The sequence below is a fragment of the Scleropages formosus genome, chromosome 13 (genome assembly GCF_900964775.1).
Source record: "Scleropages formosus chromosome 13, fSclFor1.1, whole genome shotgun sequence".
Lineage (NCBI taxonomy): Eukaryota > Metazoa > Chordata > Actinopteri > Osteoglossiformes > Osteoglossidae > Scleropages > Scleropages formosus.
In genome coordinates, this window is record NC_041818.1 from 7,418,161 (window position 1) to 7,441,614 (window position 23,454).

Below are 23,454 nucleotides of genomic sequence, written 5' to 3' on the forward strand. Positions count from 1 at the left end.
TTACCACTGTGGTGAGCAGAAAAGCATCTCAGAATGCACAATATGTTGAACCTTGAGGAGGGTGGGCTACAACAGCAGAAGACCATGTCGGGTTCCACTCCTGTCAGCCAAGAACAGAAAGCTGAGTGGCAGTGGCTGCAGTGGGCAGAGGCTCATCAAAATTGGACTGTTGAGACTGGGAAAACATAGCCTGGTCTGATGAATCTAGATTTCTGCTGAGGCACACAGATGGTAGGGTCAGAATCTGGTGTCAACAACATGAATCCATGGACCCAACCTGCCTTATGTCAATAGTCCAGGCTGGTGGTGGCAGTGTAATGGAGTGGGGAATGTTTTCTTAGCACAGTTTGGCCCCATAAATACCAATCAATCATTGCTCGAATGCCACAGCCTATCTGAATGCTGTTGATGACCATGTACATCCCTTTACGGCCACAATTTACCGATCTGCTAATGGCTACTCCAAGCATGATAATACACCATGTCACAGAGGAAAAGTCATATCAAACTGGTTTCATGAACATGACGATGAGTTCAGTGCCTTTCCCAGCCACTGAATCTGAATCCAACAGAACACCTTTGGGATGTGGTAGAACGGGATATTCGCAGCATGAATGTGCAACTGACAAATCTGCAGAAATTGCGTGATGGAATCATGTCAACATGGACCAGAATATCAAAGGAGTGTTTCCAACATCTTGTGGAATACATGGCACGAAGAATTCAGATTGTTTTGAGAGCAAAGAGAGGCCCTACCCAGTTTTAGTACAGTGCTCCTAATCAAGTGCTTGGTGAGTGTATACTCAAGCCAGGCAACTATAAGCCATGGAGATGAAGGGTGGACACAAACTGAAAACAATGAACCGCTGACACGCTAAATAAATATACAATTATCAAGGAAAGGGCTTGTGTTTAGCTACTCGTGTGATGAACATTGCTTCAAATGGTGGAAAGAAACTACTTAATCACATGTCTGCATCTACGTATCTCTTTCTCCTAATGTAATGCACACATTGTATCTTCTATTAGATGTACGTCGTTTCGGAGAAAAGCGCCTGCTAAGAGAATAAATGTAAATGTATGTAATAAAAAGAAGACAAAGAGAGCTAATTTAAATAAGCCAGGCCTGAAAACACCATTTCCACACAATGACATGACCCAAGCAAACGTTGTGCTACACCATGATAAGAGGTTTACATCTCAGACGTCCACATGCAAGGCAGAGCTGAAAATAACCATGGAAACTATTTGCAGCACAAACATTCAGAAGACTTATACTTGGCACACAGCTTCACACACACTTCATGAGAATGGATTTCTTATAAATAATTAAGTGCCCACTATAATGGGGGCACAGTGGTGCAGTGGGTAGCGCTGCCACCTCACAGCACCTGAGCTATTTAGGTATAGGTTCAAACCCAGCTCAGTCTAGGTAGAGTTTGCATGTTCTCCCTCTGTTTGTGGGGAGGTTTCCTCTGGGTGCTCTGGTTTCTTCCCATGTGCAAAGACATGGAGTTCAAGTGAATTGGCAATGCTAAATTGCTCATAATCTATGAATGAGTGAGTGACAGTGTGTATGCGTGGTTGCCCTGTGATGGACTGGTATTCTAATATCCCCTTCTGGGAGAAACCCCCAGCCCTCCAGGCCCCTGTCCCTCAGCAAGAGGGCACTTTCCAAGGGCATCACTGCAACTGGGGCTGCATCGTTAGATTGTGCTACAAATGGTTTGGTTGAAAATTAATTTGTGAGACTGAGCTGGGCTTCCTCTGTCAATGAGATAAATGGTATCAGGTCAGGCAGCTGTGAGAAACACAGAGCCGTTGTCATGGCTCACCCTGGAACCCTCACCATGGCTCAAACTTTCACTTGAGAAACAGAATAGCCGTACATTTCTTCCCCCCCCCCCTCGCTAAATAGGCGGTGCGGTGGCGCAGCGGGTTTGGCCAGGTCCTGCTCTCCACTGGGTCTGGGGTTTGAGCCCCACTTGTGGTGCCCTGCAACGGACTGGTGACCTGTCCTGGGTGTGTCCCCTCCCCCTCCAGCCTTACGCCCTGCGTTGCCAGGTCAGGCTCTGGTTCACTGCGACCCCGCTTGGGACAAGCGGTTTCAGACAATGTGTGTTTGGACCTAAATAACATGGCTGTTCATTGATACTTGGAAATACCACTCAATTTGGGTTGTGTGGTTGAGGGTACCAGATACCCTCAACCATACAAGCCCAGATACCCTCAGATAAGGCCACATCACTGGTGAAGAATACTGCTGCGCTCCAAACGGGTTCTGGCATGTATGGAAAGCCCTCTTGCCCACACATGTCTACCATGAGCTCTGTGTGTTGACATCTGTCTGTAGTCATCAGTGTATATGTTCAGTCAACACCGTGGGCACATCTTCCGTATTATGGAAACAAGGCCTACCTTTAAAGAATTCCCCACAAGAGCAGAAAACCCTGGATAGTAAACCTTGTGGAAATAAAGGCTTTACAAAGTCAAAAAACATTTTTTGCATGTTATCTTATCAAAATTCCGGTGTTTCCAAAAGTTGTTAGAAATTATTTACCGCATTAAAATAAGAGTCTGTGTGATGAACCCTGCAGGATCACATTTCCTTATTTAGCTGATGTTTCCCTCTAAATCGACTTACAGCGTTAAGCTGCTTACAATTATTTACCCACTTACACAGATGGGTACTTTTTACTCTATCAGTTAAGTGTAGGTACCTTGAGCAAGGGTACTCAATCTGGAGGTGAGATTCAAACCCACCTCTTTCAAGTGAAAGGCCGAGGCGCTACCCACTGTATGTGTACGATATGCGTACCATATGATGTGTACAACAGGAGATGAGTACAAACACACGTGTGCGTGTGTGTATTTTGAGAGAGAACCAGCTCACTTTTATTAAAGGGAAACCAGGGGGCTTGAATGACAAATACATAATGTAATTGAGTGTTTTATGAACTGTTGTTTTTAGCAGACAGCCAGCTCCTCCGAGACACAGGGGATACTGCAATAAATCTGACAAAGCCGTAACACGACAAGAAGATGAATAATTGAGGCCGTGGTTATGAGGTTTCTCGGCTAAGCCGTCCGGAACGCATTCGGCCGCGTTACTCCATTTATGTTTAAAGTGAAAAGTCGCCAGGTCACTTATTCCAGCTGGCTATTGCACTTCACAGCTGTGGCGTAAATGGAGAAGCGGGAGGCAGGAGGAGGGGCACACCTGTTGGATCAAACGTGAGCCGGTATATTAGACGTGAGGCACCATCTCAGTCTGGAGATACCGGATAGACCAATGCACCTGCAGGAGTTTGTACAGGCAATGGGATGTGAAGACAAACTCAGGAGCCCATGTGGTGAGATACCTCATTTCAGATGACTACATTAGCTACTGAAAAAAAAATAAAGTTATGTTTTGAAATTTGCTGAAAACTCAAGGCCTACTGACTGAACAACTGTGGCCCGCACCTTGCTCGATAGTTAAATATCCGTTTCAAGAGGTGGGAGCGCTGGCATAGCGCCTTCCTTCAACATCGGTCACTCAGTCCCATGGATTTCAGCCATTAACGATGTAGCGCAACTCCTCAGATGACCAGCGCTCACCCTCTCCACAACCTTCTCCAACAGCAAGGGCCGAACCCTTCCGGCACCGTGGCGGCGGGGCACCCACTCGCTCCAACACTATCGAATCAAAGTTACTCTAAGTGTCCACCTGCATGGGTTCGCAATGAGAGGGTGCGGAAGTAATTTACCGTTGCCTTTTTCCATACTGACCTTTGGAGTGTGGGAGTAAACCAGAGCACCTGGAGGAAACCCACGAGAGTACGGTGACAACATGCCAACTCCACATAGACTGACTTGCTCATCATGCGGTACCACTAAGTAAACCACCTGGAGTAGAAGTAGACACTGATTTACCCACTTAAACAGCTAGGTCATTTTTACCGTATTAATTCAGGGCATGAATCGTGATCAAAGGTAGTAGACCAGGAGGTGGGATTCAAACCCGGGTCTTTCGACTGTATTTAATGAATAGATGAAACTTCATTAATTCCAAAGGGAATTAACAAGATGCGGGGATAAATACGTAGATAAGTTACGTAAATGAACAACATGGGTAAATAAGCGAGCGTATTTACACAAGAGCTGGTCGAGTGAGGTAAGGTGGTGTAAGGTGTAGTGAGGCAGCACACACGCAGAGCAGCTCAGCAAAGCGACAGCTCCGAGCGCTACACCACCTGCTGACCACCTGCGGACAATGCTCCACGACGATGCCTAATGAAGCTGACAGCTCCAAAGCAACGAGAGAAAGGCAGAGGACCGCCTCCGCCTTGGACGCCCCCCTGTGAGCGCTCCCGCCGATGCCTGCCTCTCAGAGACAAACATCCAAACACGGTATTCGTCTCTACAAACTACCTGCTACCAATCCCGTGGCCAAACCAAACCACCGCATTATTATCGTTAGGTACGGCTCTAAATCACAGATTAGTCTACATTATCTACGTTGGGTGACTGTAAAATTCATTCTGAGCGAACCAACAAGACGGCATCATCAGCACATAATCACCCTGTCAATTAGCAGTTGTAATGCACGCTGTGTTTTCTGTGTGTGAAAATCGCTTCCATATTAGTCAGAACACCTGCTGTGAGTGTGCGCGAGCAGGAAACGTGCGCAACGCATCGAGACGCGAAATGAAAACCGGCTCCGTTTCCACAAGCTCGGAGCCGCCGATTTTAGGTCAATGTAAACTTAGCGATGTCCCGATTCACTACCGGCGCCTTCTTGAAGGGTTCGGCGCAAAGACGTGGCCTACTTCTCAAACCGCAGGAGACGGAGGCGGGCGGGAGATAGGCTCCGCCCTCCCGGGCTTCTCCCGTCCGTGAGGAGAGGAGGGCCCACACCTGAGGAGGTGCGGAAAGCTGGCAGCAAAGAGCAAGCGGAAACATCTCCCTATGCTGGTGGCCTGGTTGCCTCCATCAAGTGTAAAGTAACATGAATGGATGACTGCTGTGTGAAGACGAGCGGATGACTGGATGGCTGAATAGACGGCTGAAGAGGACATGAAGCAGCTGCCAGTAAAACAGTTTACCATAGATGACGCTGTAACCTTCCGCTTTGCTTTCGGTGCAATGTACAACTGGAAAAATCGCGAGCGTAAACATGCGGGCTGCGACGTGTGGGAGAAGACTGGTGCGTGGCGGCTCTCGCAAGTGAAAACCTCGCCGAAATAAACAGAAAGCGACTGCCTCTCGGCTGCAGCGGAGCAGGGGAGCCGCGGCGTCCGTCCCCAGGGCCAGGGCTCCTTTCCAAATGCGACAATAAAAACACGGGCGTTAGCGTTCGCGCTAACACGAGTTGAGCCGGCAGCGTGCCAGCGTTGGTTCAGCGCAAACATAATTTAAGGCAGTCGCTGCCGTGTGAGCAGCGGGAGAGAGAACAGCATATGAACACAGCAAGAGCCCAGCTAGTAGAAAGACTATGAATAAAATAAAACCAAATTAGTGCAAAAGAAACCTTGTCAATGAGCAGGTGGTAATTAGCAGATGCTAACTGACAACACGCTGTCCATTGCGTTTCGCGCACTCGTGTAAGTTCGACGTTTGACAGGGTGGAAGCTGGTTTATTCTATAATGCTGGCACTGGACACGGGGATGATTTTTGTAAAATGGGAGAACAACCACACACACAATTCTAGGAAGAAGAGCGCTCCCCAAAAAAGTATCCTCCTCATGCTAACCGTTAGCAACCGCAGCCATCTTTAAATCTCAACCATGATAGCACAACCTTTATCGCAGCATCGGTATCACATTTTATAGCACCACAATCTAAACTGCAGATTCTATTATTCTATAGTTTTAGAAACAAGTCACAAAAGCGTTAATATTAATTCCATTAAGCGAGCGCAACTTTTAACGCACGAACGCCCTTACAGTGACCACGGCTTGAATGACAGCCTGATACACTTTATGTACATTAAACTACATAATACAGGTTAAGTGAACAAAGTTAGTGGTATAATTTCGAAAAAAAAAAAGAAAAAATTAAGCGCTTAATTTTTTTTTTTTTTAATCAGTTGGTCTGTTCACACACATAAAAAGGGGTTATGGACATCTTACAGCTTTTTATAGCACATAAGTGGTCCACCGTTTCAAGATTCGTGCCTGGTCTGAATACCCGAGCCCAGCATTTCGACGGCCCCTGGATGGGCAAAAATATAATGTTCCGTGAGCTCAGTTTGGCGCACAAAAGCCACGGGGAGAGTGAGCTTCACCCAGAGTGACTTTCGAGCAGCTTGTGGGAAGGTGTTCACCAGGAGCACACGGGTGCTCGCCCCGTCAAACTATTTTGGGACGTGTGTGTGTCTGCTGAGAGAAATGAAAAGCTGACCGTTACCTTGAACGCACTTTTCAGGTCTCACTGCTCAGAGCCCAGATGAGAAGGAGCACGACAGGGCATGAGTGCATGATGAGGTCTGTCTGGTGTGTGTGTGTGTGTGTGTGCGTTGAGGGGAGGGACAAGGTAACTCCAGGCCTTGGTCGGATGAGGTCAGACAAGCCCCAGGGAGCAGATGGGCTGTGTACCTAGTGCTGGCACTGCTAATTCCCCCAAAAGCCCACTGGGGGGGTGTGTTGCTGGACCTGCCAGACCATCACAAGGCCACAAAGGGGTTATTTACTGTGTGACTCTGGAGAGGGCGGGACAGCTGTTAGCACAGCATTGTGACACGCCCACCTAACAGGCTCCACCTGCGTTGAGGGCAGCGATGAAAGCCCAGGGTGGCGTCATGTCGGGAGCAGAGCTGCGCCCCCTTCCGCTGGCACACAAATACAATCACACACAGTGCAGCAGAGGCCTCAAAACTCCTGGACGTGGCAGTTAAGGGCTGTCGACTCAGCGCTTCGGGACTTTAACCGCAGCCAGCGACAGGAGCATCGCGCGGTCCCAGCAGACAGAGGACGCCCCACAGGAAACACCGCACACTTTCGGCCACTTAAAAACCATACGCTCATTAAAGAAGAGCGCTTATAAGGACAAAACAGGAGCTGCGGTCGACCAGCGGTCAGCCTGGCCCCGGCCTGCACCGACTGAGGGACTCCTTCCTTGACCCGGTGCCGGATGATCGCACCCCATGCCCCTCGGCCCTGAGGCCTCCGCTGATATTGCCGGCTCTCTCTTCCCCCGACCATGAGGCGCGTCGCCATGTCCGCTTTCCCCACCCCCGTGTGCTGCCTGTCAACCGCTCTCCACATCTCCTTAAGCCTCGGCGCGTGTAATTCAATCTCGCGCGAGACCACGGCCTTTTATCGGGAAATCGATGGCGCACCTGACAAAAGTCGAACGGCGGATGACTCCGAGAGGGCCCTCGCGAGAGAAATGCTGACAGGGCGCCCCCCCCCAGAGCGGTCAGCTCACCGGGAAAGCCCTCGTCACATCTCGGCACATAGATTGGAGGAAAGGCCTAAATGCTCTTCCCAGATGAGTTAAAAGGGGCCTTATTTAGCGGAGTAAAAACTCTGAACGGCTATTTTAACAATGGCAAAGACATCACCGGGTGCGTTCAGAGTGCAAGGGGATGGGAGAACGTGGCCTGATCTGGTCGAGTGGCACACACCATTAGGCTGTGCTCAACAGCCACATTTCGCGCTCACACGTGCTGGAGGACGGGGGGAGGGGGGATTGCATTCCTGGAAGCTGGACTCTGATCGGAGAAGGTGGGACACCAAGGTCAGTGTCGGGGCAGATGGTGGGGAGGAGAGACAGGAAGGAGCCCGTGACACTCCTGCAGGCTGTGCACGACACGGGCCTCGCATCAGCTGAACTCAACACATTGTTGTGAAAAAGGAACAATGTCGTCGGGATTTCGGGAATGAAAAACAAGCTGAAAACACCTCTTATCAGTCAGTAAAAGAAGCGCAGCTTTGGACGAGGTCCATCTTGTTTCCTCGCTGGCTCGGTGGGACGCGTGTGTGCGTGCGTGCGTGAGCGCTGCAGCGCCGCTTCCGTTCACGTCTCTGTCCTCTTGTCTAGGATCGGCCCGATGTCCTCGCACGTCCATTAACGTTACGCGGGTACGAAGAACGCGCTGCCAAGGACGTCACACCGAGCGCCTTTCCCTCCCGCAGCAGTGTGTGTGATTCACGTGTGGATTTTCGTCATAACGGTCATGCAAAAAAATCCGCGAGGCAGTTATGTGCGTAACCCTCGAGTTGCATTGTGTGCTGTTCCCGTTCAAAACCGGGAGGCCCGTCATAACTGTCTATAAAGCAATTAGAAAACAGATTATTGCGTAATGTTTTGTTACACCTTTTAACCAGCTTCCTTCCTAGTCATTAAAACAAGTTGTAGGCTTCATTCTGGAATTTATGGTCTGCAGATCTCATTTAGCCGAAATGAAACCACTCAAATGCATGTACGAGTGTCAACTTTTGAATTCTGAATTTACAGTTCTACCACTTCTACCGCCACCCTAACCCAACCTGATTCGCAGACGCGGCAATTAACCCTTCAGCTGCTTGCTTCCATGTCCTCGTTCCGCCTCTACAAGATGGGTTCAGCCCCATTAAGGTGCAGTACATGGCCAAGATCAAACTCTTCGACATCCTTTATGAGCTAAATGAAAAGACCGATATTGACAGGTATCAAAATAACCCTCGTGTTGTGTTCGAGGCGCCTTTCTATTCCGGAGATCCAGTCCAAAATCGGGCAGCCCATTGTAGTTGTTGTAATGTTGTGAAGCCATTATAAATCTCAGATGATCAGCTAACGTTGTGTTACACCTTTCGACCAACTTCATTCCACGCCATCATGAATTCTACACTCCTTATTGGAATTTATGGGCTGTAGACCTCTTTTACCTGTAATGATACCACTTGCATGTGGGCGTGCACATGCATATGTGTGTGGACTCCTGAATGCGGCAAGTGATTTTTATTATAGTTTTAATTGCAGTCTCGCCCGTTCATTTCCCATGGCCAGATCTGATCACACAGCACATGTACAAAAGGTGAGAAAAACACATAAAATCCAGTGGAACCGGTGGTCGTTAGTTCTGTATGTCCAGACGCCTGCTGTGGAGAACGTCATGAAGCCTTACGGCAATCGCATGAAAGGAACAACATTTATGATGGAGAAAAGCCGGATCGCATTTGTCCAGAACACAACCTGAGGGTTAAAAGAAAAGCGTGAATGAGAACGAAGCCATGCGTATCCTAAGAGCTTCGTTTAAGAGCGAGCATGTGAGCAGGACTGGTGCCGGGTCTACAGAGGGACAGCAAGGAGGACAGAACGCCTGTCCACGGCATGTAGCCCTTCCCTTGCAGTCCCTGCATGTCCAGCATGTCATGGGGGTGCTGGTGTCGGACCCACATTACGTGGGAGAAAACATTAGCAGGGCTGTCTTCTCCTCACACCCGAGCGGCCGCATGCGTGGCTGAGGACAAGGTGTTATGGGCCTCCAGGGAAGACCCCCACCGTGGAGGTGCCGCTTGCCATGCTGAAGCTGAAGCGCCACCAATCTCCAGGGCGACGCACTGCTGCGCTGTACCGCTGTGTCCAAACTGGCACCTGCGGGGACAGGATGTCCACTTGTGCCGCACTGTACTCCCAACGATGCCCCCGCCAGCCCTACAGCGACCCAGCCACAAACCCCTGGTCTTAAAAGCTTCCCAGGTGCTCTCCACATGAATTGTGCATGGAAAGTGGTGCGGCGGGAACTATGCTGCAGCGCTCCGTCCTCAAAGAGTGCCGACAGCTCGGGACCACCTTTTCACGCAGCATGTATCATGGATGAACTGTGTTCAGGGAGGTTCCACGGACCCTCAGCATCTCCGCTTCAAACTGACTTTGAAAGCACTTGGACATCTTCCCAGAGTCCCCGGTGTTATGGACACGGCAAACGTGTAAGCAAAGAACTACGGAGGAATTACAGTGTCAATAATCTCATTGGTCTTTGATTACATCCTCTAAAGATGGTGATGATAATTGTTATGCCGAAGGGCTCACTTGACTGCAAACAGAGCTCTTGGCTCCCGAACCCCACGGAAACGTGCTTAAGGCTTCCATCCTGTGTCTAACAGTCCGATTACTGGCAACATGTGAACATTCAGACTTACCACCACCTGGATTCTAACTTACTAACTTCATTTAGGTGACGCTTTCCTCCAGAGTAATCGACAATGTCAAGATACTTAGCTGGGTCATTTTTTACTGGAGTAATTTTTGGGTAGGAACCTTACTCAAGGCTACTGCAGCACTAGATGGGATTCAAACCTGTGATCTCTGAGTTCAGAGCCGGCGCCTCCAACCACCACGCGAGATGCCCGAGTTTCAGGTCAGCCGGAAAGACTCGGTGAAGTGTGATCGCCTGTCGAGTCAAAATTTGGATCGATCACTGGCTAGCCGGAAAAATCCCAGAAGCCCCAGCAGCGGCACCGTTGAGATGCAGCTCAAACATCTCAGATTATACGAAAAAAGCATGATGCTGACGGCGGGGAAAAGCCATCGCCGAGTCGGGCTATGTGCAGCGCGCACCTAGTGCCAGGCAGGAGGAGACGCGGTGCGTCCAACAGTCAGGCCTGTTCCAAGTCCCAAACGATAGCGCAATTGAGGATGTGCTCTGTCTGTTCCCTGAAATTAAGCTGCAAATACCTCGCGCTGCGAGGAGCCGGCATCCGAGGCGCGTTCCATAGCAGAGACGATTTGCTAAAGGAGTTTAAGGAGCAGAGCAGCTGACAAAGATAAGGAAATAATCACAGCCTTGACTGGGAGCCATTCTCCCAAACAGGAAGGTGCACGTTCATATTCCACCTTGTCAAAAAGTTGGGTGTGATGTCATAATCTCCGGGGAACGCGATCGACTTTGAAGGTTACGTCACGCCTATCACGAGCCGTACCTGGCGGGGCTTTCCTCGGCAACGGAAGAAAGGCGAGCGGGCAGCACGCCATCATCGCCAGCGACACCGACAGCATCAAGCGCGGCGATATCGCGAGCTCGCATGGCCGAGTTCTTTTGACGCAGGGCTTTCTGGCGACTCTGTGATATGAGTGTGTGATATGAGAACTTAATAAGGCTTTGAAGGATGTCGGCTCATTAGCTCTTGAAGCAAACGACACCGAGATGAACCCGACCCCTCGAGCGCCTGCCTTCTCCATCAATTAGCTAGGATCGGTGGCACGACCATCTGGCCACATCCGAACACATGGCGGCACCTACTTGAAATGCAGCAGCGGCTCTGTAACCGGGGGCGATGCGCCCGTCGCAGACCTCCCGAAACGCCCAACAGGGCCTCCAGAGCTCCTCGTATGGGGACGGCTCCTTCCCGGCTCTGACGCTCAGAACAAACGCACAGACAAGCGCTCTCCTAGAAACCCAACCAGAGCCTCAATGCACGTGCTGCGGTCCTTTCGACCAGACCGGGTTCGCTACGGCACCTCTGGACCTGTATCTGGTGGTCGGCGTGAGGCTAATATCGCTCAGGCACGAAAGCACCGACGGTGCAAGGACGACCTCGACCTCAACACGAACACAAACTGGGCGAGCAACTGAGAACTGCTCAACAATTCCTACAACAAAGTCACTCCATTCAATTACAAAGACACACCACGGTAAACTCCCCCTGGGCAACGAGCGAGGCAGACGGAGCGGCGTCCCTAACATACTTAGCGCTCCAGCGATACGTACGTGTGGGACGGGAGCGATAGCGGGCTGCGCAACCCTCCCGACACCGCGAGCCTCGCGGTTTCCATGGCGGACTCGAGATGGCATTCGGCGTGTGGCGGCGAGGGATTACTGCACAACACGCTTATGAATGAATTTCGTGAAGCCTGGCAGTTATTACATTCGGCATGAATTATCCGCAGTGCTGCATTTCAGATTAAAACATCGATTTGGCAATCGACTAGCGGCAGGACTTGTCAGGGCTCTTTCCCAGCCTTTCAGAAAAGAGGATAATGAATTTGTGTTGCACGCAGAGGGAAGGCAGCAGTCGTCCCGCACTTTCCCAGCGGAACGTGAACTTCTTCCGACTTTACAGAGTTGGAGGGGATTTCGAAACCTGCGCGCTTTCCCATCGCTCTTGGCCTCTGCCGGCTTCTGGGCGAAGCGTTCCGCATCCAAAGGAAGCAAAGGAAGGGCAAGAGTAGAACTGCCTTTGGAGACCATTCGTCATCGGTCCTTCGCGGAAACCTGACAGCGCCCCTAACCCCACCTCCCTCGAGAAGCAGCCGAGCAGAGTGACGTGCAGGCCTCATCAAATGTGTGAGCGTGAGGTCTTCCAAGACCTGCCCCGTGGAGACACTTGCTGGTTTAGCTCTGCCTGGACCGATCAACGTGACCGTCTCCGCGGCTTTCCGCTCCATCGACAGCGCGCCGAGGTGGGGAGGAGGCCACGCTCCACCCTTCTGTGTCTTTTTCCTTCTGCGCAAACCAGCGCTACGGTTTTTGGACAAAATCAAAGGCACGTGCATCCCCACTCCAGAAAGCACCGTGTGAAACGAACTTCTAACGTTCTGGTGACGTTTAGACGACGTGAGAATACGGGACACAATACCGTGTTCTTCGGACACGGTGTCCGAGACAGGTGATGAGCTACGCTCCTCAAGATTCCAACAAGCCACCAGCTCTTAAAATGACGGCTTTAGGGAAACGATGACTGACTGACCCAATAAGAGCAGCCCACCCCGGGGTGCTGGACACCTGGAAATCGCACCCTTGCTCTAAAGGGCGTCTCTCACACACCTGTAACAACAGACAGAGTAGTAAATACCACACTCCAGTCAAATCGGAAACCCTCTTGGGCCACCTTCCCGCACAGTCAACATAGCTGCTGCCTTTGGATCTGAAGGCCGTGGGTTCAAATCCCACATGCTGCTGTAGTACCCTCGAGCAAGGTACTTACCCTAAATTGCTCCAGGAAAAACTACCCAGATCTATAAGTGGGTAAATAATTTAGGTAACAGTGTAAGTCGCTTTGGAGAAAAGCGTCAAATAAATACAAGCATCCGATTCATTCGATCATAATTCGTTCTTTATTGGGGTGTTATTTTACATCGAGACAGGAGTATGCGCAACCGCTGTGCAGACAGAACTTGGGTTAGTCATCAGCGCTGTGATTTATGTCCCATATAAATATCGATGATTGCACAACGGTCAAACGCTGAACGTCCCTGATGTTCTTTCACGGAGGACAGACAGTACCTACGAATACGGCAACGGACTTCTCGTCTCTCCCATGGGCACGGATTCGATACTGTATCGGACGAAGGGGGGAGACAGAAATCGATACTGGAAAGAGACCGAAAAACAACCATCATACTAGAAATGACTGCGAGTCAATGAACATGTGGGAAGTACAGAAGCAGTAACCGCTGAACCAGCAACTCATTTATCTGACACTTTTCTCCAAACCGACTTTCAACTTCTCAGTTATTTACCCATTATTACAGCTGGGTAATTTTCACTGGAGCAATTTAGGGTAAGTACCTTGCTCAACGGTACTATAGCCGGAGGTAGGGACCGAACCTGTGACCTTTGGGTCTAAAAGCAGCACTTCTAACCACTAGGTTACCAGCTCTCCCATGCAACACCTAATTTTAAACATGATGCCATCTAAGTCCAAACAAGTAGAATAATATCGTAACCTGTTAGGAATCTGACTTTGGAATGTGTGGCTTGCGTAAGTGTGTGTGTGTGTGTGTGTGTGTGTGTGTGTATGTGTGTGCATAAAGGGCTTTGGGGGGGGAGGTCCGTGTCTGACATAAGAAGGGGTAAGTCCCCCTCTGTGAGTCTATGTATATATAAGGCTCTTTTGCTTCTCCCGGGATGAAAGCGGATCATAAAAAAAAAAGAAAAAGTTCCCTGCACCGAGTGTGCCTCCGTTTACCGCGTTCGCCCAGGCTGTAGATTGGCAGTTCAAAGAAGGGATGTTCAAAGCCTGAGCGGGGGAACATTCAAATTAGCTGCCGCAACAGAGGGAGCCCGGCCATGCAGGTAGTCTGCAGAAATCGGACTGCGCTCTCAGCAAAGGGCACCCGCAGGCCCCCCCCCCGCAATCTGAACACAGCGAGCGCCCAGCGTCCCGCACCTCGCACCGCTCCCCCGACCAGGGCCCAAGCGTACACGAAGCACTACTTCATCTCAGGGTTAAAGAAGGGAGTCTAATTGTGTCACACACTTCTCCAAGCTTGCAAAGAACGGGGGAACGTCTCCATTTCAGACCCCCCCGATCCACCGCTGCCGACACCGAGCGCCCTCTAGGAAACGCGGAGACCGCTGGGCTCCGGCGCCGGCGTCACCGAAGCGCGGCTGAGGGAGGACAACGGCGAAGGGTCGCGCGGGCGACATTCGCGAGGGGCCGTTGTTACGAGAACCACATAGCGATGGGAGACTGGGGTCGCTGCTCGCCGCTACTCCTCTGCAGCAGTTACGGGGTCAGGATGTAATGCTCCATGATGTTCCATCTTTCAGATGTTTTGACTGACGCGTCGGAGACGAGGACTAAATGGACGCCGTGGCTCCCGGAAACCAGGGATCGCCGATTCGGCATCGACCCCTCGGCACGCACCTCTCAGGTTCAGCGACGCACGTGGAACACGACACTATGGACAGGAGGGGTGGGCACCCGCTGGTGCCTCGACCACCGTGCGTTTATTTCTCTCCAGTTTCCTTTTTTGTTTTCCTCTCCTCAGGTGCCAGATGCCTTAGGTCGGCGTAGTTCAACAGCGACAGCCCTTCCCCCTCTGCCGTGTTTCCCAGCGCTGACTTTGCTGTGTCACCTGATAGCCCGCCCCTCAGAAATAGGTACTGAACTGCTAAATGCATCAATTTTTCTATACTCAGCAGTGTTGGTTGCAACAGTGTTTCGCCGCAGGCTGTTAAGAGCGTGCGTTACCTTGCCACTAACCCTCTAAGTATGGATAAATGAAGGAGAATAACAGGAACAATGGTGGAGCGGTGGGCCGCCCATTCGGACGTAGGTCTGTGTGGCGTTTCCGCAGTCCCGCCGGTGCTCTCGTTTCCTCCCACACTCCAAAGACACGCGTTATTGGTATGGTAGTGACTCTAATTTACCACAGAGTGTGTGTGAGTGAAAACGGGGTGTGGTGGCACAGTGGGTTGAACTGGGTCCTTCTCTCTGGTGGGTCTGGGGTTCGAGTCCCGCTTGGGGTGCCTTGCGATGGACTGGCGTCCCGTCCTGGGTGTGTCCCCTCCCCCTCCGGCCTTACACCCTGTGTTGCCAGGTTAGGCTCTGGCTCCCTGCAACCCTGAATGGGACAAGCGGTTCAGAAGGTGTGTGTGTGTGTGTGTGTGTGTGTGTGTTACATTACTCTGATGTACAGATGGCTGATTGAAAGTAATCATATGAATATTACTAATAATAGTGGTAGTGGGTTAGGGTGAAAATTGTGTATTTGTCACTCGGGCATCACGGTTCAAGTGGGGTCAGCGCCCTTCCTGGCGATCTGCCTCCACCCAGAGAGACGCAGCCCTTCTTCCCCTATGACTTTCGGGCATCCGAGCGCTCGGGACCTTTGGGCCCCAGGTTGACCTCACTTTAAAGACAGCCTCAGCTCTTTTGAGTAACTGAGCCTTTGGAAGGCGTTTTTTTGTCCCGAGTCAGCAGCGGGTGCCTTACGGTGGATCAGCGCGGCGAGTAAACAGCGTTGAGCGCGGCCTTTGCCAAAGCACGCTCATCTGCTAACACAATGGTTTTCACGCTCGATCGGGATCTCGCGTCACGCGGCAACCGGCCGACGCGGGAACACGCGCGCGTGTGGCACGAGCGGGCAAAGCGAGCGACCCGAACATTCCGTTCGAACGTCCTCGGCGGCACTATCCGTATCGTGAAAGTGGGGAAAAAAAAGAAAGGCCGCGATCTGAACAACTGTGATCGATCAAAAAAAATGGGGAAAGGAAGAAGATGTCTAGTCGGCGGCAGGACTCAGGGAATGGCACGTACCGGCCTGAAGTCCTGCGGAAAGGTAACAGAAACCACAGCTATCGCTCCGTTTACCTTCTTTATTTACCCGTTATTGGCGTAATTATTCAGCTGCGGAACCATTTTTTTAATACGAAGAATGGGGTATCGGCCCGACAGCGCGGAATTATTTTAATACCATTTTCCGCAAAAGAAAGGCTCTGGCACCGAGACCTTGAGTGTCTCTGTCATAGTTAATTAGGTTCCTCGCAGACACCGCAGAGCGGCCCGTTCCACACTGCGACAAAGGCCCATTTCGCAAGATTAAGGGGATTATTTACTCTGACCGGTGGCCGTGCGCGGACTCCAAATGCACGCCGCGAGCCGACAGCGCGGGAGCGGTCGGAGATGCCGGCTCACGCTCCGCGCTGTTTGTTTAAAAGCACCCTGCCGAGAAAGGACTCTCGAACCCTCGACCGGGCCGAGCAGGTGCGCGCGCCAAATGGAAACGAGGTCCGAGGAGAGCGGCCCGAGAACCGGACACCGACACGGCATGCGCGGCACACCTAAGGCAGCCCTGGGGTCCTGCCCCAAGACCCCAAGGTGCGGGGTCCGCATTCGCGGTCAGCGGGCCGGGGCGGGACGGTCGGCTCACCTTGAGCTTGTCGAAGCGGTCGCTCAGCGAAGACACCTGGTGGTCCCGGTGGCGGCCCACCAGCTTGCACAGGGCGCAGATGAGCTGGTCGTCCACGACGCAGTACATGTTCACCTTCTCGTTCTCGTGCTCCAGGCAGGTGAGGCCGCGCAGGTGCGCGTCGGGCACGGGTTCGACGAGCCGGTGGCTGGTGAACGGCTTCTTGTTGGGGTGCGTGGCTCGCAGGCAGCGGTCGCAGTAGGACACCTCGCAGGTGACGCACGTCTTGACCGCCTCCCGCGGCGGGTCCTGCTCGCAGAACTGGCAGCCGACGCGCTCCAGGGACATGGCGCTGGCCGGGCTGCTGCGCGCGGTGCTGCTGTGGGGCCGCTGGCGGCGGCTCTCGCTCGGGGAGTTGGGCCCGCTCAGGGAGGCCTTCTGGAAGCGGTCGATGATGTTCTGCAGGGTCACATTGCGCTTGAGCCCCTCCAGGCCGCGCTGACTGAGCGTGATGACGTAGCGGCAGGTGGGGCACTGGAAGGCGGAGATGGACTCGACGGGCTCGTTGGTGGAGCAGTGCGACACCAGGATGCGGTGAGCGCAGTTGAAGCACAGGCTGTGGGCGCAGGGCAGCAGCAGGGGGTCCTCAAACAACTCCAGGCAGATCGGGCACGTCAGCTCCGACTCCAGGGTATCCATCTTCAGTCGGACCGATCTAGAGGCGACATCAAATCCCACAGAAGCTGGTCAGTAACCTGCAGAGCAACAGATTGGCCAATCAGTATCCATGCTAGGGCAGGGCAGGGCAGGGCAGGGCGCACCTACAGCCCTCTATGGTCCTCAACGCCCCGCAAACGCCCGATACGGGGAGAAGGATGTCTCCTTGGGCGCACAGCGATTCCAGACCGCTGCACAACAGCTGTCAATCACCGCACTTGTAGGTGTCTGGGAGACCGGGGATACGATCACAGCAAAGCACAGCTGTCTCCTACCAGGCGCAACTTTCCCCGTCTCTCCAGGTGACGCAGCGGAACCGAGACCGCGCTTCGGCTCACGGCGCGAGACAGCGGTTCGGGCACGCGCCGCCATTTCTTTTACAGCAGCCGGGACTGCTGACGTCGGGAGGTCGACGTGAGCGTCGCGAAGCCTCTGGCGGAGGCGGGGGGACTCCGGCAGGCCCGACGCACACAGGCTCCTTCGCACGGCCCCAGCGCGATCCCGGGGTAAACGCAGGTGCGCGCACACGAGACCCGGACGCACGCTTGCGGATCGGACCTGCGCAAGTCCGCTGCCGAAAGAGGCCGGTGCGGGAAGTAGGCGACACGGTACACGCCTTTAAAGGTCCCCCATACCGCCGCCGTGAGAAGTAAGCCACCGGAACCCAGTCCCCGTTCTTGCCTCTGCTGCGGCTTAACGAGCTAATAGGACCTCTTGGGGAAAAGCCTGCTTTTGGTGATATAGAGGGAGGCAGCCTTGTTTACTCGAAATTCTCATATAAGCTGATTTACCCTGATCTGGTTTAATTGGGACCATGACACAGGCCGCTCGAGACGGCGTCCACACGTAGAGTGTGGCGGGCGCAGGCTTGCGAAGGGCCTGCCCTAAATAAAATAAAAAAAAAAAATAAAATAAAATAAATTAATATTCTGCCCTTCTGCATTCAATTCTTCTCTTTCATAGGTTCGGCAGAACACGCTTCGGATACAGTTGGCACCATCAGGGAAGGACAGTACGGATCAATATTATTTTTAAGAAGTATTTTTCAGAAATTAGAGTATTACAATCATTTTTAATAGCAAAAAAAAAGCAGTCGATGAATCTGCTAAATGAAACACAAACTATTTAAAATGTTTTTAAATATGAGTGGTTTTCAACCACGTGCCTCAACACGCAGTTTTTTGAGGAAATGCAAAATTTAAATGAAGCGACACGGTTTTTGCACCAGTTTTTTTTTTCCCTCCTTAAGGGTGGTCGGATACGGGGAAGTTTAAGGACAATTTATTTAAAAATAACTATTTCAAGTGACGAGCAAGCATACAAATGGGAGCGCGCAACATAAAGTGCACTTTTGTTAACAGATTTTATCCACGCAGAACAAGACGACTATCATGTCCACATGATTCTAAAAAAGAAAATAAAATAAATCACGTATATATTGGAATGACCTATCAATTGCATTACCAGGCCCCCAGCCCCCCTCCATTAATCCGGGCATACGAGGCTCAGATCAGAACCTTGATGGACCCCGGAAAAGAAATTCGTCAAGTCCCGAACCCGTGCCCACGGTGCGTAACACACAGCCCTTTCCTCGGACACACACGGGCCAATTTCCCAGAACCCAAGCCCTGCTCAGCGGGCAGCCTGTTAACCTTCATGTTTCGCTTTGGGAAGCCCAGTTATCAGTGTGAGAGACAAGGGCATTCAAGAGGATGACCCCTCGATAATGCAGTCCTATTAAGGGCCTTCATTCTTGCGTGAAAATGGCATCTTCTCTCCCGCGAACTTGGTTCCCCCTCGAGACTCCACTGATTTGGGAAACTCTCTTCAGCATTTACCGCCTTTTACTGTCTGTAGCCACGCATGACTCTGCGTTGAGAAACAGGAAAGGGGGGCCCGCGCGGCGCTGCTCCGATCCAGTTACGCTCCCATCTCGTCCCTTCTCAAAGCAAAGATGTGAGCGAAGCGCGTAGAACAGGACACACCTCCTGACAGCAGATCCACATTCGTCGCAAGTTCATTAACCGTGCTCAGGTACGGTAATGAACCGCACAATTCGAACTGGTCGGTGTATCATCATACTGCTCAATATAGTGCTGCACAATTTTGAAGTTCGGTGCTGAACAACCCCATCACAACGAATTTATTACATATGGAGTTCAACCCTGGGTAAGAAACCTGGAAGAAATGTGGAGGAATCTACAAAAATCCTTATCATCATCGGTGGCGTAGTGGGTTGGACCGGGTCCTGCTCTCTGGTGGGTCTGGGGTTCGAGTCCCACTTGGGGTGCCTTGTGATGGACTGGTGTCCCGTCCTGGGTGTGTCCCCTCCCCCTCCAGCTTTACGCCGCGAGTTGCTGGATTAGGCTCCGGTTCCCTGGGACAAGCGGTTCAGAAAATGTGTGTCTGTGATTATTATTATGGTAATACCTTGCCCAACGTCGTTAATTGGTTCCAAAGGGCGTGACTTAAGTCGGAAAACGAAATAACCCCTAAAAAACCGATTCAGACCCCCTATAAACCCCTAATAAGTATTCCCCTTAAGTGTATACACTTCAATTAATGCTGAAGTAAAGAAAAAAATTCCAAAAAAAGTGTTACATGAGTGATGTCTATGCTGCTTTTCACCGTTTTCATGATGTTTTATCATAGCCACTTTATCTTCCCATGATACAGCATGACGCTTACCACTACCGCTAGCACTAGGAACTTTCTTCGTAGCCATGGGGGCAAATATTAAAGTCACAAATGCAACGCAAACGAGACACTGAATAGCACAAACACCAACAGGAGTTTGAATCGACTGGCAGCAAACAAGAACGACGCCACGCGGCGAAACTCGACGTTATCGGCGCCGAGCGGCAGGTAAATAAGACAATATTTTTTTTATTTTTAAGCTTTTAATTTATTTTATAGATTACAATTTTTTAATATATTTTAAAATTTCTTTCATTTGACTTTACACTTTTTTAGCAACACGAAGCGACGTAGGGCGAGGTATTACTGTATTTGGTAATCAGCACTGAAGACGTAAAGGACCGTGATGCAATGTATGCACTTGCACACACTGGGCAAGGACTTCGGGTTCTACACCGTCACATTTAAACGTGCCTCCTAAATATTCATAAATCCTTACAATTATTAACATGAGGCCAGTTGACATTAAGTGGCTGTGTCCTCGAGTCCTCTCTCACCTTGGTGACTAAAGCTGTCCAACGGGTTCGTTTCGGCCTCGAGACCACACCCTCCGAACGGCGGCCCCCGCCCCCCACGTAAACAGATAAGCGGAGGTGCTCTTGGGAAAGGTCAGCCGTTGACTGCACAGACGCCGCCGGCGCCGGTCGGCTAAGGGCAGAGGAGCCGAATCCAAGTACGTATCGTGCAACGCGGCACCCTAAACCCTCCCAAGTGCCGAGAGGGCCGTTACCGACAGGGACGAAGACAAAAACGCGCCATGGTTCCCAAACACGTGGTCGAGAGCAAGCCAGGTGACACACATTATGCAGTACGTGACAGACAAACAGCGGGCGCGTGCACAAATAAACACACAGAGGCCTTAAATTAATTACAGTACGAGCTGCACTGCGCAGAACGCCTTCAAATTAATTTTGGGGCTGGGCTCTGCCTGTCAAGAGCCTTCATGACACAACTGCGAGTTGGAGATGAGCGGCACCGCAGGATCTTCGTGACCGATGCATCAGTCCAGAGTGAACCTGCTGCGCGGGTAAAGTCAGCAGCTCCTGCGCAACAAAGAAAAACTCTGATTTATGCCACTGTAAACATATTTTAATGTGGCAACAGGTGGCGTACTGGTTACAACCGCGGCCTTGCAGTCAAAGAACCCAGGTTTGAATCCAACCTCCTGCTGTACTGTCCTTGATTAAGGTACTTACCCTGAACTGGCGTAGTAAAAATCATCCAGTTATACTCAAGGTCCCTGTATTACAAATGTTTGATTCATGAATTTTCGAAGGGAAAAACACTTGTCGGTTTATTTAAATTGTATTTGCTTCATTTATCCTTTTTCACTTTTGTTTGTTGCAGAGTGAAGGTCACCTGCTTTTCTTAAAATAGTTGATAACTAACAGCAAAATGTACCTGGGACCTCCATTCAACTCACTTCCGTGGTATTTTCAGCCTGTGTTTAGTATAACTGAGTGCTGGGGATCAATAAAATCTGTAGGATAGAAATGTGAACCACTGGAATTAAATAGGAGTTCATGGAGATAACCTACTTTTGTCATTTTTGTCATTTTAAATTAGTTTTAATTTTATTGTAGCTTGAAGTTAGTAAAAAAAATTACATCTCCCATGACCTTAGTGTGGTGGTGCAGCGAGTTTGGCTGGGGCCCCCTGTGTGGTGGGTCTGGGGTTCAAGTCCTGCTTGGGGTGCCTTGCAGTGGACTGGTGCCCCGTCCTGGGTGTGTCCCCCCCCCCCCTCAGCCTTACGCCCTGTGTTGCCGGGTTAGGCTCTGGTTCGCCACGACCCCACTCAGGACAAGTGTTTGTAGACATTGTGTGAGTGTGTATATTCCAGACTTTTGCAGAACCTAGCCAGCAAATAAATCAAAGTATCTCATTATCATTCATTGACTGAACAGATAAACTGAAAGTGGCCAGACGCCGACAAACACCGCACATGCTTAAGTGACAAAGTGGTTGGCATTAAATAGAACCTTGTGATGATGGGGTATGTTTTATCATATTTTGTTGCTTTAAGTTAAAAACAATAAAGTAACCCTTGCCAAAACCCAAACTATATTTATAGGATAGACTCAGGACCGCTGCAACTTTGAACTGGAGGAGTGGCTGATGAAAACAGCAAGTTTTAATTCATTGTAGCTTTTTGACTTTATTTATTTAAAGGAAAAAACATATTCTACGAATTATCCGAGGCGCATCTGCATTATTAACCTTTTATTTTGACGAAACTGTTGGATTTACGAATGAATGTAATTACATACAGACTTCCGGTCCCAATTATGTTCATAAGATGAGGACCCACTGTATAGCAGGTAAATTCTAAGTTAACCTTGGCAAAGACTAAACAACAATAATAATAATCATAACAATAATAAAATCCATAGAGCAGAAGGAACATACCTGGAACAAGGAGCTGTCTGGTTTCACTCAGTTCCTTTCTTTACAACACAGACTAAACAAGGAGAAAGTCCCACAGGGCCCTCAGTACAGCCTTCAGCACACAAACCATGCGTCAAAGCATCATGTGACATTTCTGAGACAATGACAATTACCCTCGTCTCCACAATGGCAGGGAAAAGTGACGAGCGAAAAGCCCAGCGGAACGGTTTTTCCTTCAATTATATTTACACCATAATGGGACAATAATAACTTGTGTGACTACAGAGCAGGACACCGTACCTGCTCAAGAACCTCGGGGCTTGGAGATGCAGGAAAGACACAGCTAAGGCGGGGTGGCCACCGGTCAGCCGAAGGCCGCAGCATCTCTGCCGAGCAACAGCAGCCCACGAGCGAGCACTCGAGATCCAGTCTTGCCTAAATGTTTCAGAAAGACCTTTCTTTCTGCAGAGCACTTCACTTTTAAGCGTTGAAAACACACTCCAAATCAAAGTTGGCGAAAAAAAAAAAAAAACTGAACGGGAGGGGGGGGGGTAAAAAGTGCTGACAGACAAACACACTGACCTGGAATCAGCAGTTTACTCCTGAGCGGAGGCTAAAAGCCAGTGTTTGCTCTCAGAGCCGAGCTGTCAGAGAAGCCTAAGCTCGGTCATTAGTACCCAGCCCCTGGCTGACGGGCCGCGCCTGGGTCGGGACCCAGATTAAGACGTCCGTCTTCCATCGGCGAGCCACTGATAGGGAGCTGCCTTGCCGGGTCTCTCCGCGTAGACAACGTGGACTTTGAGCGGCGGGGAACGGGACCCACGGGGTTCCCACATGGCTGGACCAGAGCAGCTGCTGAGCGGGGGCCGGGGGGCTCTTCTCCCTACGTTTATTACTCTAATTATTGTTTCGAACGCCAGCCTTCGCGGCCCAGTTTTTACTTGAGTAATTTTCTCGAGACTTGATCTCCGCCGCAGGGAACGGTAATCACGGGGCCAATCTAGCGCCCGGGAGGGGGGTTGCGTTTCGGCGGAAGAAAGACGGCAGGCGCGTGATGTGCGGGGGTGCCCCGGAGGTTATTTTTACAATAAGGCGGAGGATGCTGAGCA

General features: G+C 50.9%; 1 protein-coding gene across 6 annotated transcripts in view; it reads right to left on the reverse strand.

Moving 5' to 3' along the window:
- The window catches only part of mid2 (midline 2), a 133,728-nt gene that overhangs the window by 31,822 nt on the left and 78,452 nt on the right, over nucleotides 1-23,454 (reverse strand). For 3 of the 6 annotated variants that reach the window (XM_029257403.1, XM_029257402.1, XM_029257399.1), the window contains exon 2: nucleotides 16,568-17,261. In XM_029257403.1, the coding sequence (XP_029113236.1) occupies nucleotides 16,568-17,245 (678 nt within the window). In that variant the 5' untranslated portion in view covers nucleotides 17,246-17,261. Of the gene's footprint in view, nucleotides 1-16,567; nucleotides 17,302-23,454 lie in introns of all 6 variants that reach the window. The other 3 variants (XM_029257400.1, XM_029257401.1, XM_029257398.1) reach the window with 1 other exon arrangement.